This window comes from Copadichromis virginalis, linkage group LG18 (assembly GCF_057382275.1).
Source record: "Copadichromis virginalis isolate Kocher_CV1m ecotype Utaka linkage group LG18, C_Virginalis_male_GT1.1, whole genome shotgun sequence".
NCBI classification, from domain to species: Eukaryota; Metazoa; Chordata; class Actinopteri; order Cichliformes; family Cichlidae; genus Copadichromis; species Copadichromis virginalis.
In genome coordinates this window covers 921645-937693 of record NC_140635.1, presented here as the reverse complement: position 1 = coordinate 937693, position 16049 = coordinate 921645, and the positions used below count along the sequence as shown (strand labels likewise).

At 44.7% G+C, this 16049-nt stretch overlaps 1 protein-coding gene across 1 annotated transcript; it reads left to right on the top strand.

The window, feature by feature from the left end:
* The first annotated feature begins 1157 nt into the window (after positions 1-1157).
* Positions 1158-10386, top strand: LOC146686824 (uncharacterized). Its single transcript, XM_085440219.1, has 3 exons — positions 1158-1611; positions 2404-2694; positions 8836-10386. The coding sequence occupies exons 1-3, from the start codon at positions 1440-1442 to the stop codon at positions 10035-10037; spliced, it is 1665 nt and encodes a 554-aa protein (XP_085296345.1). The 5' UTR covers positions 1158-1439; the 3' UTR covers positions 10038-10386.
* The last annotated feature ends 5663 nt before the right edge of the window (positions 10387-16049 follow it).

Sequence of the window (16049 nt, the reverse complement as noted above, 5' to 3'; positions counted from 1 at the left end):
GTTGTTGGGCTAAGCTAATAGGCAGAATGCTACAGGCATCGCCCTAAAGAATGTAGCCTCATGGGCAGTGTAGTCCGTGCTGCAGCGAAAATGGACCGCCATACTCGTTATGTGTCTGTGAGCGAGGGAGGGAGATAAAGGAAAAGAACGAGCTGTCACGGAGCAGAAACGGGAGCTGGAAGCATGTAAATATAATAATAACCACTGCAGCCAAGAAGAGAGCCTGACGAGCCCAGTTGTAAGTAAGCTGTTAAGACTCGACTGTACACCGTGTTCGTGTTTTCCTCTGAAACAATAAGTTCTGTTGCAGCAGCCTTTCAACGCCTCTCTCTGTCTCTCGCTAGCAAAGTTGACCCACACAACAAAGTAAAGCTAATTTTCAGCTACGAGCCGACACGAACCCGACGTATTAGTCAGAGGTCCCTTTACTACGGTTCGGAGCCGCTGACCTTCAGTAATAGTAATAAATCAGGTTCTAGTTCCTCCTGCTCCACACTGGAGCTCCTCTCCTGGTTCCAGAGCTGCTGCTCAGGGAGAACCTCCTCCTCACAGACCTCCTGCTGTGGGACGTCTGGAGCGACGGAAGAAAGAAGTTACTGATGCAACCGCAGAAACATTAACAGGACTTTACAGCATGACTGCATCACTCATGAATGTGGACAGGCACCTGAGTTCACCTGTTTTGTGGTTTAAAAGCCACAAAGACGCTGTGTTTAGAGAAAATGGGTCTCAATTGTTCCCATACTGCTGACACATACGGGATCACTGAGGGTTTTTTCTTCTCCAGCTTTGACAAAAGTCCAGCTGGGATAACCACATTTACTCAGGGTCAGCTTTTCATCCATTTCATTAATAGTAATAAAAATCACACAGCAGTAATACGTCGAAGATCCTGAAGTTTGATCTGATTTCCACCAATGAAGACTCTGAGCACGCCACAAACACATTTAATGAACAGCGTGTGTAATTCCTCATTTATTTTAGACCCACATCAAACAATAAAATAAAGCCGTGTGTTAGTATTCATTCACGTCAGACTCTTTGGTGTTGAGTATATGAATGATCAGTAGTAGAATGGATATGATTCATTATGGATAAAAACCTGAACGAGGCCTTTTCTTTCCATTTTCTCTCCTTTATTATTTGTAACACGCTGTTTATGTATTTATGGCTCAGTTTGGTACATTTAAATAGGTTTTAGGAAGAAAGAAGGACGTTTATTCCAAGCGGAACAAAGTATTTGAACATCCTCCTCCTGCCGGAACTTCAGAGCGGGACATCCGGCGGAAGTAAACATTTTTAAAAGCGGCAGTTTGGTTGTTCCAGCGTGAACTTTTGGAGGCTTTGTGCTGTGTGTGAGCCGCGTGTGTGAGCTGAGTGTGTGAGCTGAGTGTGTGAGCTGCGTGTGTGAGCTGAGTGTGTGAGCTGCGGCAGCAACGATGCCTTCAGTTCAGTATCTGAGAGAGTTCATCAACGAGCGACTAACTGCTGCTGCTGAACAAATATTCTTGGAGTTTGAAAAAACGATCGTCCAGTACGAGGAAGAGATCGACCGTCAGCGCAGACTGCTGGATATCACCTGGAAACCCCAAATCAAGCTGCACAGGACAGGTGAGTGTCCCTCTGAGGGAGGATCCTGATCACAGCTCTGCGGGACGTTTCTGATTGTGAGGACTTTTTGGAGATGTGAGCTAACAAAGAGCAAACAGAGGACAGGACTGCGCTGCGCTGCATTCAAACAGCAGGCGCTGAAATCAGCCTGGATTTGAGCTTTTCTCTGACCTGGATCCATCACTCAATCCTGTGAATCGTTTGAAAAACTTTTTGTTTGGCGGTGAAACGTGTGTTTGATGGTGCGTTCAGGTGCACCTTCTAAACTCAGTAATCTAGCCTGAAAAGGTTTTTCCTTGGTTTCCTTTCTTCTTCTGCAGAGCTGTAAAGAGTTCAGTGTTAACGTCATAACAATACGTCTTTTTTATTTCTCCATCAGTGACGTCAGAGTGGTCGCCCGGGCCCTTTGTGATGATGTCACATAAAAGCTAAAGTGGTACACAGCACGTGCACGGTTCCTGTGGTCACATTTACACACGTGTGAGAACAACAAAGTCCACCATGTTGTTGTTCAGAGTCACGGACGCGACTGAAAGAAGTGACACAGAGTTTAATGTGCAGCTCGGCACAGTGACACCTAATATTGAATTTATGAACTGTAGTGGCAGTGCGGTGCTGCTGCTGTGCTGAGGGGGCTTTACCTTCCAGATGTTCGTCTGAATAAATGCAGATCTGAGATCAGTGACTTACAGCTGACTGGACGGCTTTACTCTCACACACGAGCGACGCAGTCATGCTGTAAAGTCCTGTTAATGTTTCTGTGGTTGTGACTTCTTTCTTCTGTCTCTCCAGACGTCCCACAGCAGCAGGTCTGTGAGGAGGAGGAGGAGGAGGAGGAGGTTCTCCCTGAGCAGCAGCTCTGGAACCAGGAGAGGAGCTCCAGTGTGGAGCAGGAGGAACCAGAAGCTCCACAGATTAAAGAGGAACAGGAGGAACTGTGCAGCAGTCAGGAGGGAGAGCAGCTGGGACTGAAGGAGGAGCCTGAAGTTCATAATGATCCTGTGCAGTACGAGGAAGAGATGGAGCGTCAGCGCAGACTGCTGGATATCACCTGGAAACCCCAAATCAAGCTGCACAGGACAGGTGAGTGTCCCTCTGAGGGAGCATCCTGATCACAGCTCTGTGGTACGTTTACTTTGAGGCTGCAGGGATGTTTCTGGAGGACAGAAGGTGGATGTGTCTCTGTTTAAACAAACATTCAGCTTTAAACTCACCCGAGGACGCTGCTGTGAGGCAGGGTTGGGGTTTTCCTCTCACACTTCTTACTGGGTACATCACCATGGTGACTGATGGCTTTTTGCAGCATAACTAAGGGAGGATTCAGGGTCACCTGGTCCAGCCCTAACGATATGCTTTAGCAAAAAAAAGTTTGAAGCCTGATCTTGAAAGTAGAGAAAGTGTCTGTCTCCTGAATCCAAACTGGAATATAACAGGACACTGGAGTAAATTCTGGAGCATCTCACACTTCTGATAATCAGCTGTCTGCTTGACGTTTATTCAGCTGTGTAAAAACTTTAATCTCAGCCAAACCGATTTACTCAGGAACAAATAAAATACTGAAAAAAGCCAAACAATAACATTTTAAGTTATCTAAGTGACTCATATATCATGTTTAACCTGAGTAGCGAAAGACGGCGGTGGGTTTGAAAACGATTTGCCGGGAGTCCGGTGTTCTCACGGCTCTAGTGACCTAGCCCCCGGCTAGCTATCGAGCTAGTGGGTAACAGACGTCTCTGAAAACGTTGGAGCGCTTTTGAAAATATGTGGTGTCCTGATAAACTGAGCAGATATTTGAGGTTTACACAGCTACATTCTCGCCTGAAAATATGTTAAACGTTTATTTTGTGACCCAGAAAGAATAATAAGAGTAACATTAAAACTAACTAGCTGCCGCCATTGTTGGAAACTGAGCTGGGCCGCGCTATGAATTCTGGGATAGGTTGGGCCACAACGGACACACCCGACCCATCCTTCAAATCTGGGGAAATGAAGGGTGTATTTGGAGGGGTCTCTAAATTTGGACAGCCTTCGTCACGTCGCTGTCATGTGATCAGAATCAGAATACTTTATTGATCTCTAAGGGAAATTAATCGGTCTACAATTGCGCCCTCGGAAGGATGCGGCACCTAAATTTGGACACTGCTTTTTTTTTTTTTTTTTTTCTTCCTTGGCATTTAACGGCAGCTTGTAGATGCAGTGCTGCCATCTTCTGTTTCAGTTCGTTATTGCGTTTTTCAAATCCTACTTATTCCTGATTCTTTCAGGATCTTACAGAGTTTCCAACGACGCATCGACTATTAAATTAGTCGTACACAATTTTGATAGTCGACTGATCGTGGCAGACCTACTGTAAGGTCATTAAGAGTTGATTCTGTTCATCTGGACGTAGCGTTTTGTGGGAGAAACATTTTATCATCATCAGGTGACGTCTTCAGTCTCAGCTGACTGCAGGTTTCAATCTTATAAACAGGACATTTGCATAATGACTGAAACCAGCCCACTGAAGGACAATGGGCTGTGAGGTCAGTTCATTAATCTTAATTATGCAAATTCTCATGACTGATCAACAACCACTGAACCACAAAAAATTACCAGTAATCATCCCACAGATGTAATATTATCTACAGCTACTCTTAGTACCATTGATGTTAAGTTAGACTCTTTTTCTCAAATTGATCTTTCTGAGTTAACGTCAATAATTACTTCCTCCAAACCATCAACGTGTCTTTTAGACCCCATTCCTACAAAACTGCTCAAAGAAGTCCTGCCATTAATTAATGCTTCGATCTTAAATATGATCAACCTATCTCTAATGATCAGCTATGTACCACAGGCCTTCAAGCTGGCTGTAGTTAAACCTTTACTCAAAAAGCATCTCTAGACACGTGTGTGTGTGTGTGTGTGTGTGTGTGTGTGTAATACAGTTTAAAGAGGTAGGGGTGTTGGTTGCATTGAAGTATAAATAGATGATGATGCTGGCTTTCTGCTGAAGTCTGCCAGTATAAATGTCTCTGAGGGGGGTCAGTGAGGTGCCGATTGCCCGCTCTGCTGCCCTCACCACCCGCTGCAGTTTCCTCTTGCCCTCCATGGTGCAGCAGTTGAACCAGAGTGTGCAGCAGGAGGTCAGAAGGCTCTCGATGGTGGAGCGGTTGGGGTTAATTAGCAGTCTCTGGGGTAACTGGGCCTGACGTAGTTTCCTGAGGAAGTACAGCCTTTGTTGTGCTTTCCCTACCTGGTGGGAGATGTTTGTGGACCAGGTGAGGCCGGCCGAGATGTGGACTCCGGGGAACTTTCCACCTCCTCCATCAATGTAGAGGGTGGAGTGCTCAGTCGATTACCATCTCCTTGGTCTCGGCTGTGTTCAGATGCAGGTTGTTGTCGTCATCGCTTCAGATGCTGAACCTCCTCTCTGTAGCTGAATCATCGCTGTTGTCGATCAGTCCTATGATGGTGGTGTCAGCAAATTTTATAATGGTGTTACTGGTGTGGATTGGTGAACAGTTATGGGAGAAAAGTGAGTATAAGAGGGGACTGAGGACACACCCCTGTGGGACGCCTACATTCAGAATGAGGGTGGAGGAGGTGTGCTCTCCCATCCTGATGTTCTGGGGTCACGCAGGAAGTCCAGTATCCAGCTGCACAGTGAGCTGCTGAGTCATGAGTTGCTTATTAACCAGTTTGTGGGGTTGGACTGTGTTGAAGGCAGAGCTGGTCCACAAACAGCATTCTCACACAGGTGTTGCTACTGTCCAGGTGAGGGCTGTGTGAAGAGCTGTTATTATGGCGTCCTCTGTCGACCTGTTTGCCCAGTATGTAAACTGGTGTGGATCGAGGTCTGCAGGGATGGCAGCTTTAATGTGGGACATGATGAGCTGTTCAAAACATTTGGTAATTATGGCTGCTCAAGCACGTGGACGATGGTCATTCAAGCAGCTCACTGTGTTCTTGGCCACTGAAACGATGGTGGCTGACTTAAGGCAGGATGGTACTACAGACTGTAGCAGTGAGAGGCTGAAGATGGTGGTGAAAACCTCTGCTAGTTGGTCTGCACATGCTTCAAGCACTCTACCAGCTACACCGTCAGGACCAGCTGCCTTCCTCACGTTGACTCTGCACAGTGTGGCTCTGACCTGATGCTGCTCCAGCTGGATGGGGGCGTCGTCCCTCTCTGTAACGGCAGGATGGGTGATGGTGTCCCTGTTTCGTTGGTTGAAGCAGATAAAGAACTGGTTTAGGGTTAGGGCTGGGCCATATCATACCGTTCACGGTAATAGTATAATGTTGGGCAACGATAGGAAAATGAAACATGGAGATAGAATATGGGTAAAACGCGCATGCGTAGTGCCTTTGTTTACATACGCACACGGCGGCGACGCAGAAGGAGAAGAGCGAAAGCGGATCATTGAATGAAACGATGAACCAGAACTGGTTTGTAAAAATGCTGCAGCTTCACTGGTGTGGAACTGGTTTGGCTTTCGTCCATCAGATATACAACAAAGCACTATTTTTGGTAGCGCATGCTAGCGGGCCGTCGTTATTACCGTGTTGTTTGGAAAATACGGCGCACTTAAAATCAATCCTTTGATTTTTCTGAAAGTCGACAGAGCCCCTTATAACCCCGTGTGCCTTATGTATGAACTCTGGTTGTGTTTACTGACCTCGAAACGATTTTATGTGCACGGCGCTCGAAAATCTGTCAAATGTTTCAGTACGACTTTGCTAAGCTACGAAGCTGCACCGCTTGATGGATTGTCGGAGCATTACGGCTATCGTAGGCGGAGCCTCGCGGAGTGATACGTACTAGAGATGGACCGATCCGATATTACGTATCGGTATCGGTCCGATACTGACCTAAATTACTGGATCGGATATCGGAGAAAAATAAAAAATGTAATCCGATCCATTAAATATCACGAAAGCACCTCACAAAACTTGCAACACGCCGTAACTCACCTCAGAACGTTAGCACGTCGGAGCAGTATGCATCACGTGATAGAGCGGCTGTGGCATGCGGGACCTGTCGGTGGTCTGGATAGCACGTGGAGCTTCGCTAGCAACCTGGCATTTCATCTCCGACAAAGTTATCCCGAGAGAAGTAAAGCAAGTGTGTAAGTCCATCTCTGAATGTTTGTAACGAGCGACTGCCTCTCGCTCTCCGGCTGCTACTTCAATCATGAAACTGATCAATGATCAGCTGATCGTCTCTCTTGTTTGTTTTTGGTCCACTTTGCACCAGAAAGAGGAAACCAGCGGCTGAACAACAGCAGCACGTTTAAGCTTGATAAGCTGTTGTTAGAATGTATTTAATATTACTTTCTACACCAGGATCTTTTTCTACGTAGCTGACGCTGGTAACTGTGCAGGGGCGGATCTAGCAGAGTTTAGCCAGGGGGGCCGATAGGGCATGAACAGGGAAAAGGGGGCACAAAGACATACTTTTCTTTCTTATTCTCATTTAAAATGTCGAGCTTTTAATAAATAATTATCTGACACCCAAAGTTTTAATCTGAAGTAAAATGAATAGAAGTCAATTACTGTATATAGTAACTATTAAGTCTAATATATATACCCTAGTAAGCTATAGTACTTTTTCCTTTGGGAAGGTACCATCTGTGCAGTCTGCAATTTTGTTGAAGAAAGATGTTGAATCTATTTAATATTTCTTGAAAAATAATTGATTTCTGTGCATTTTTTTTTCACACTGCATCAAATTAAGGTTGATTACGTCGATTAAGCATCATGAGGTGGAGCGTGAGGGGTGGTTCCCTATTTTTTATTTATTTATTTTTGTTGTTGCTGGGAGTTGGAACCCTATTAGTTAGGTTGCTTAATATTTATGCTAAGTACTCTTTAAAATACCAGAATAGGGAGGATGGTGTAGGTTTAAGTTTATTAGATTGATCAGTATTGCTGAACTATGAAACATTTTTTTTTGCATACAGGTATAACAGAATAGCTTTAGTGTAGTTGTTGTTTTAAACTTGAGTATGAACTTATACAAAATGCAGCAAGATATTTAAAAAACAGTTTTGTTGATTAAAAAACACTATATCGGATTCATATCGGTATCGGCAGATATCCAAATTTATGATATCGGTATCGGACATAAAAAAGTGGTATCGTGCCATCTCTAATACGTACTGTGCTTCAACATAATATTACCGTACTGTGTGTATAACCTTTTTTAAGTTTTGTGGATATTATACATGGTTATGCCGAGGATATGTCGGCCAGAGAGCCCAGGAATCGAACCGGCGACCTTCAGGTTACAGATGCGCTTCCCACACATGTTGGTGCAGACTTGGTCCAGTGTGTTGTTTTCCCTCGTCAGAAACGTTTTTAATGAATCCAGGCGGGACAGATTTCAGGTTTGCATGGTTAAAGTCTCCTGCCACGATCACAGCGCAGTCTTGTAAGTCTTAACAAGTTTACAAAGAGTGACCTTTGACCTTTAAATGTAAATGGACGGCCGAGTCTTGTCTCGTGGAGGTGGCTCTTCTGTGTTGTGCCATGCATTTATGAAGTGGCTGTTTGGTCTCTCCAATGTAGAGGTCTGAGCATTCCTCGCTACACTGTACAGCAAACACCACATTGTTAAGTTTGTTTAGGACTTCTGTCCAGTTTCTGTCGGAGTGTGTTGCTGGGTGTGAAATACACTGGGATGTCGTGCTTGACAAAAACTGGTTCAGAGGTGAAACGACTTTAAGCAACTTAAAGAAGTCCAGACGCTTTTCTCTCCAAGCTACTTAGATGATGTAAAGTGTTGTGTCATCAGCATAAAATTGAAACTGTACTTCTCAATGGTGGGGAATATTTGTGAGAGTAAAGGGAGAGATTGTAAATAAGAGGAGTCCCAACACTGACGGTTCTGCTGTGAACGAGCTGTTTTGTGTCAGATAGGAAGGATGTAAAATATCGTAAAGCTGTGTACGTGATTCCAATACTGGCCAGTCATTATAACTGGAGAGGATGGGAGATAGGGTTAGGAGCATCACTGCTGATAAGAATGGTGATAAGGTTGGTCCCAGCTCACTGGTGATGTCAGCAGTAGCTGTTTCAGGACTGCTCCTAGAATGAGAAGTTGATCAAATGCCTTGTAGAGCTTATTGAGAACTCAGTAGGCCCGGAGCTGAGATGCTGTCTGGGTGATGCAGAAGTGTTTATGAAAATGGATAGCATAATGAATATATTCACCATTTTCATGTATCCGATTTTTCTCTCCAGACGTCCCACAGCACCATATCTATGAGGAGGAGGAGGTTCTCCCTGAGCAGCAGCTCTGGAACCAGGAGAGGAGCTCCAGTGTGGAGCAGGAGGAACCAGAACCTTCACAGATTAAAGAGGAAGAGGAGGAACTGTGCAGCAGTCAGGAGGGAGAGCAGCTGGGACTGAAGGAGGAGCCTGGTACCTTTATGGTGACTGTTGTTGAGGAAGGAGAGCACAGTGAACCAGGAGGAGACGGGGAGCAGCTCCTCTGTGATGACTCTCCTCAAAGTGAAAGCACAGATGAAGAATCCAGCAAGTGTGAAGAGTCAGGGTTAAGTGAAACTGTGACCTCAGTGCCAAAGAAGAGGAAGAAGCGAGACAGACGTCAGGATGATGTGGAGAGCTGGACTGTGTCAGAGAGTCCCTGCAATGCTGCCACAGGTAGAGAGTCTGATGTTTGCCAAAAATCCATCAAGAGTCAGGCCCAAAGAAAGAAACCCAACACTGATGTGAAACCCTATCCTTGTGATACATGTGGGAAAAGTTTCAGTGATAGAAGTACGTGGAAACGTCACCTTAGAACCCACACAGGTGAGAGGCCATATCCCTGTGATACGTGTGGGAAAAGTTTCAGTCGAAGCAGTCACTTGTATGATCACATGAGAACTCACACAGGTGAGAGGCCATATCCCTGTGATACGTGTGGGAAAAGTTTCCATAAAAAAATGAATTTATCTATCCACATGAGAACCCACACAGGTGAGAGGCCGTATCCATGTGACACTTGTGGGAAAAGCTTCAGTCACAGCAGTTATTTGTATAATCACAGGAGAACCCACACAGGTGAAAAGCTCTTTGCTTGTAATACCTGTGGGAAAAGCTTCAGTGATAGAAGTACCTGGAAACGCCACCTTAGAACTCACACAGGTGAGAGGCCATATCCCTGTGATACATGTGGGAAAAGTTTCAGTCGAAGCAGTACTTTGTATATTCACAAGAAAACTCACACAGGGGAGAGGCCGTATACTTGTGATACATGTGGGAAAAGTTTCAGTCGAAGCAGTACTTTGTATATTCACAAGAAAACTCACACAGGTGAGAGGCCGTATACCTGTGATACATGTGGGAAAAGCTTCAGTCAAAAAAGTAGCTTGATGTGTCACAAGAAAACTCACACAGCTGAGAAGCCAGAGGCTCATAAAACATTTCAGTGTGAGTAGGAATTTGATAGACTGCATGAGAACTCTCACAGGTTGTTTTCCAGAAATATCTGTCTTTTATGCTGTATTCCTGTTTGTGGTCACTGTTTTATTTGAGACTCAGAATCCCTCTGGCCCTTTCTGCCTGCTTTAGTCTGTAATGGTCTCTTTAGAGCACGTTGTTTCTTCTCATGCATTCATTTATTTTTTGATTTCATCCACTTGTTATTGTTTCAGCCTTTAGAGGTGATCCTAAAAACCTGCATCCTGATGTATGTATGACACATATTTTGGTTTACAAGGTTACAAAATTCGCAACTACACAATCTGGTTTACAAGTACAAAATAAAAGTTCAGTTTTTTTAACTTTTCTCACGCAGCTTTATTTGCAGAAACCCCGTGTTGCATGTAACTTAAAGAAGTATATGTCTCTGGCCATTTCCCTTTTAATCTCATCACGTGGTGGTATCTGGCAGTGCTCTTGTTTATGCTTAGATTAAATCTCCAGGGTCCATGCATACTCGCAGTTCTTTAGTTTTGTTCCATTTCTCCATGCACAGCATTGAGTTCGGTTCTTCCACTTGTTGTGATGAGCTGCAACTGTGACATCCTGTCCAGCTCTTTTTTTTTTTTTTTTTAAAGACGATCCCTAAGCGGAGCTGGGACTCTCCGTGGAGCCTGGATTAGCGGCTTCGCATCATCTTTCAGCTGGACACTGTACAGTGGCTTGCAAAAGTATTGGGCCCCCTTGAACTTTCCCACATTTTGTCACATTACAGCCACAAATATGAATCAATTTTATTGGAATTCCAGGTGAAAGACCAACACAAAGTGGTGCACACGTGAGAAGTGGAACGAAAATCATACATGACTCCAAACATTTGTTACAAATAAATAACTGCAAAGTGGGGTGTGTGTAATTATTCAGCCCCCTTTGGTCTGAGTGCAGTCAGTTGCACATAGACGTTGCCTGATGAGTGCTAATGACTAAATAGAGTGCACCTGTGTGTAATCTAATGTCAGTACAAATACAGCTGCTCTGTGACGGCCTCAGAGGTTGTCTAAGAGAATATTGGGAGCAACAACACCATGAAGTCCAAAGAACACAGCAGACAGGTCAGGGATAAAGTTATTGAGACATTTAAAGCAGGCTTAGGCTACAAAAAGATTTCCCAACCCTCGAACATCCCACGGAGCACTGTTCAAGCCATCATTCAGAAATGGAAGGAGTATGGCACAACTGTAAACCTACCAAGACAAGGCCGTCCACCTAAACTCCGGGGTGTCCAAACTCCGGCCCGTGGGCCGCAGTTGGCCTGCAAGTAATTTTATAAATAGAATAGAATAAGGCCGCACTTCAACTTTTGCATGAGTGTATTGCACTTCTTCGTTTTAACACCAGGGGGAGCTACTGTTGATCAAGGCAGTTGCTCCACCAAAAAGGACAATCACAGAAGAAATTTACCCCAAGTTACGAAACAGGTCAGAACCAAAGAAGCCAAAGGTAGAAAGTGAGTGCAGAAAATTTCAGACACGGTGGGAGAGTGAAGATTTCTTCAAAGAACTCAAGTGTGTCTGTTTGATCTGCACTGAGACTGTGGCAGTTATGAAAGAGGATAATGTGCGACGTCATTATGAAGCCAAACATCAGGCCTGTGCATCCGACACTGGTGCTGAGCCAGAGCAGACATTAACTCTCCTGCAGGGTCAGCAGCAGTATTTATCTCGTGCTCGAAAGGTCCAGGAAAAGGCTCCGATAGCCGCTATGAGGTCGCCCAACTCATCGCGAGACATGGCGAGCCTTTTTCAGATGGAGACCTCATAAAACACGGCCTCGTTAAAGTCACCGAAATAATGTGGAAAAAGTGCAGAACTTCAACAACGTCAGCGTGTCCAGAAATCCAGTCGTGCGACGCACTGAAGACTCGTCAGCCAACATTAAACTGCAACTGTCTGACAAAGCTGTGCTTTTGATTTTGACTCCATCGCATGCGATGAGAGCACCGACGCCACAGATGCCGCACAGCTGCTAATTGTTGCTGGGAGTGGACGAGAGCACGAGCGCCTTAGGTGAGTAAAACTATATTCCACAGTACCCGTGTGTTAGGTGCAGGTACACATGCTTCAAATATCAGTAATGCGCATCGATTCTGTCACTACTCTGCTTTTGTGCACCACTTTCTTATCTGCGTTTTCCTTGTTAACACACAGAGCACACACCGCTGTGCACAGCGCACGCAGTCAGCTGATCTCATCTGATGCACATCTGCTCCTTGATCAAGTGACATTTGTCCGGGTTTTTGGCACGAGTGGCGTCGGATCAGCACCGCAGCTGGACGGCCCGATTTACAAACCCAGCGCAGCTGATACTCACCAGAATAATCTGCTAAAATGATGCACTCCTGTTATTAAGCCCAGTTCAGTCTGTTAATGTTGATAACTGTTTCAAACGGACGTTAACAGGTGTGTTGCTGAGCCTAATAACTTAAATAACAATGTTATTGGGAGTATATGCTTCATAACCTGAGTGCCTCTCACTTTCTTCTGCTTTATTGTGTTCAGTTTTTACATTTCCAGGAGACACTGTGCCCACAAAGAAAGTTGCACCTCCTTCCCATAAGCAGGACACTGTCAGGGTTCATGTCTGCCACCACATGGCTTTCAGGAGTAGGGATGGATATTTATACAATTTTCACGATTCCGATTCCATTTTCGATTCTGTTTAACGATTCGATTCTTTATCGATTCTCTTTAAAAAAGGAGAACACTAAGGTCGATTAGCTCAGAACTTTGTTTTATATCTTCTCTTTGAACAAGATAGAAATTTAGGAGTAACATGGCCTTACAAACCCAACAGTGAGATCTTAAGAGATCCAGCCTGCGGCTCTTCAATGGGGCGTCACAGGGTCCTAGGAAAAACATTGTAAATGTAAAATAATAAAATAAATATTCTTCTGTAGCGATAATAAAGTATAACATAAATTATTCTGTAGCAATTACACAAGAATATCCAGTAATGTCCCTGCCTACAATTAAACACATTCACTTACCGAAAATCATCTGCTGTGGCAAACGGGTGCAAGCCTTTGACCACAAACTGAGTCACTGCTCGGTGACATTCGTCTATCCTGCCTGAAAGGAGACGCTGCCGGCAGACTGCAGCGAGAACTGCCAGCATCTGAGCCAGACTCTGTCTGTCTCATCATGGTCACTAAATGCACAGTAATGGCAGGTTTGTAATAAGGCAGATCGCGCTAACATAATATGCACTGTTATGCTGGGCTTACGCTGTGCGGCTTTTTGGCCCATTTTGAGCCGATTTGTCAGTCGTGCGACCGTTTTGGTGATCGGCCCGATTTTGGCCTTAATCGTACGACGTGTAGTATACGTGGGGTAACGAGAAGCGATTTACACCTCAAGACCAGCCCCCGATCATCAATCGCTTGGTCGGTTGGTTGAAATCCTCACGACCGTCGTGAGGGTGTCACCGCAGCTTCTCACACTGCTCACGTGCAAACATATAAATGTCGGTGAAAAAGATGGAGCAGCGCGGCTGTGCAGCGTGTGATCTGGACACAAGCAATGGAGGCACAACTTGTAGAGCTTTGGAAAGCTCATCCGAGCCTTTTCGATGTGGCCTCACAAAATGATCACGACCACAACAACCGTGAAAATAGTTGGATCGACACTGCTGCTCAATCACAGCTGATCATGTTTTTCATTAGCAATTTATCAAAGTGGTGTGTCTGTGTGAGTGAAAGACAGAGAGAGCGACATAATTTCTGTTATAACCTTCATTTTATGGACGCACAGTGTGAGCACTCAGGTCGCATCAGAGCATCGGGCCGTATAGTGTGAGACCTGCATCGTGACCTATGAACTTCTAACCCCTGCGAGTCAATCGTGCAGTTTGAGCAGGAGCTGAATCGCGCGACTGAAAAAAATCGCACAGTGTCTGCCCAGCTTAAGTTGATTATTTACCTGCCGCATTAACGGCAGAGGACGTGCAAACGTTACCGCTGCTGCTCGGTTGAGATTCACGAGTCCGGAGCAGAATTAAAAACACGACATTCATTTAAGGTCATCGCGTGTTTTGTGAGCAAATGCTTTTGCATATTCGTAGTGTTTCCTCCCTTAAAGCTCTGTGGTCGGCATGAAGCTGGACACTCTGGTGACAGTGGCAGAGAAAAGGACATTAAAGAAACTGATGGACATTATGGACAATGCCAGGCATCCTCTGCACACGGCCATTAACAACCAGAAGAGTCTGTTCAGTGACAGGTTGCTTCTCCCAAAGACAAGAACTAACAGACTTAAAAACTCCTTTGTCCCACACGCCATCAGACTGTTTAACTCCTCTCTGGAGGGGAGAGGGAGGGGAAACAGGAGGACAAAGGAGGGAACAACTAAGCTGTAGTGCCTCTTCACCTCACTGTGCAATACCTTTTGTGCAATACTTTTGTAAATAGTCAACGGTGCAATAGACTCAATACTTGAAATGTGCAATTCACTTGTATTTTTATTTTTATTCCTATTTATTCTATTTATCCCCTTCGTATATTTTATTTATATTGTCTCTGTATTTATATATATGTGTGTGTGTATAACTCTGTAACTTCTGTCGGTGCTGTGCTTTTTTGGAAATCGAATTTCCCAGAGGAACCCACCCGAGGGATTAATAAAGTTCTATCTTATCTTATCTTATCTTATCTTAAATGAAACATCTACTTGCAAGTATTGCAAGTTGCCTTGTTGTCATCCGTTCTCGTAAAGTATAACCAAACTTTTGAGCCGCTTACGCGCCGTGTTTCCTGCCAGGTAAATGACGCTCTGCAACGTGGTGACGTCATTCGGGGCGACTGGAATAGATAAGGGAATCGTTTGCAAAAATGGCAAACACTTCCAAGGGATTGAAACAGTGGGAACCGGTTCTCAACAAGAACCGGGTTTCGATACCCATCCCTAATCAGGAGTACATTGGATTATCTTTGCTGGTGACACATTCTTCTTCATTTTCTTTTTAACCACAGCTATTTTCACACTGTCGTGCACTGCAGTGACACTTGTTCCATTAAATGCCTTTGCATGCTGCGAAGCTAACTCACTTGCATGACACTTTCTGCTTCATCCACAGTTGGTTCGGCATGTCTGAGCAGCCGTTCTCTAGTCCGTTTGTCATGGATCACATTCACAATTGGATCACAGACCACAGAATTTTTTTACCCCCCAAAATCACATGACTGTGCTTTAAGCTTCAGATCAGTCACAAAGCAATCAAAAGTGTCTTCTGGTTGCTGCATCTGAGATCAGAAGATGTACCTATCATATACTGTGTTCTTCTGTGGTCAACTTTTCAACCGCTTATTTCTGTCACCAACTTCCTCGAACTTGAACGTGTTGAAGACTTCAGCGGTGTGAGGACCAGCCACCGTGAGCAGCAACACAATTTTCCTGGTGTCGGGTTCAGAGTCCAGTCCCATGGCAGCCATATACAGCTTAGACTGATGAACCGAGACTGGTGTCCACATCCCCACTAGTTTCAGCCCTTCCAGTGGATTCAAACTTTCCATCTTGAGCAGAACTTTATGTACAGGCTACGAACAGGATATAAATATGAAAAACTATACAGAAATCTGAGATATACAGTTATACAGAAATGGGAACTATGCAAGTTGTAAACAGTTGTAGGATTAAAAATTATCATATTGTACAGAATGATTATTTACACTGAGCTATACAGCAGTGCAGTTAAGATAAGTGAGGGTGTAGATAGTTTCTACAGAGGCTTATAAAGTGCTGGTGGTTGTGAGTGGTGGTTCAGTCCATGTTATTATTGTGTGTTTGAGGGTACAGTTGTCCATTGTGTGTGTGTGTGTATGTTCAGTCCATGAGTTTAACGTTGGTCAGATGTCAGGAGGCAGAGTTCAGGAGTCTGACAGCTGTGGGGAAGAAGCTGTTCCGGTACCTGGTGGTCTTAGTCCGGAGGCTCCTGTAGCACCTCCCAGAGGGCAGGAGGGTGAAGAGTTCATGTGA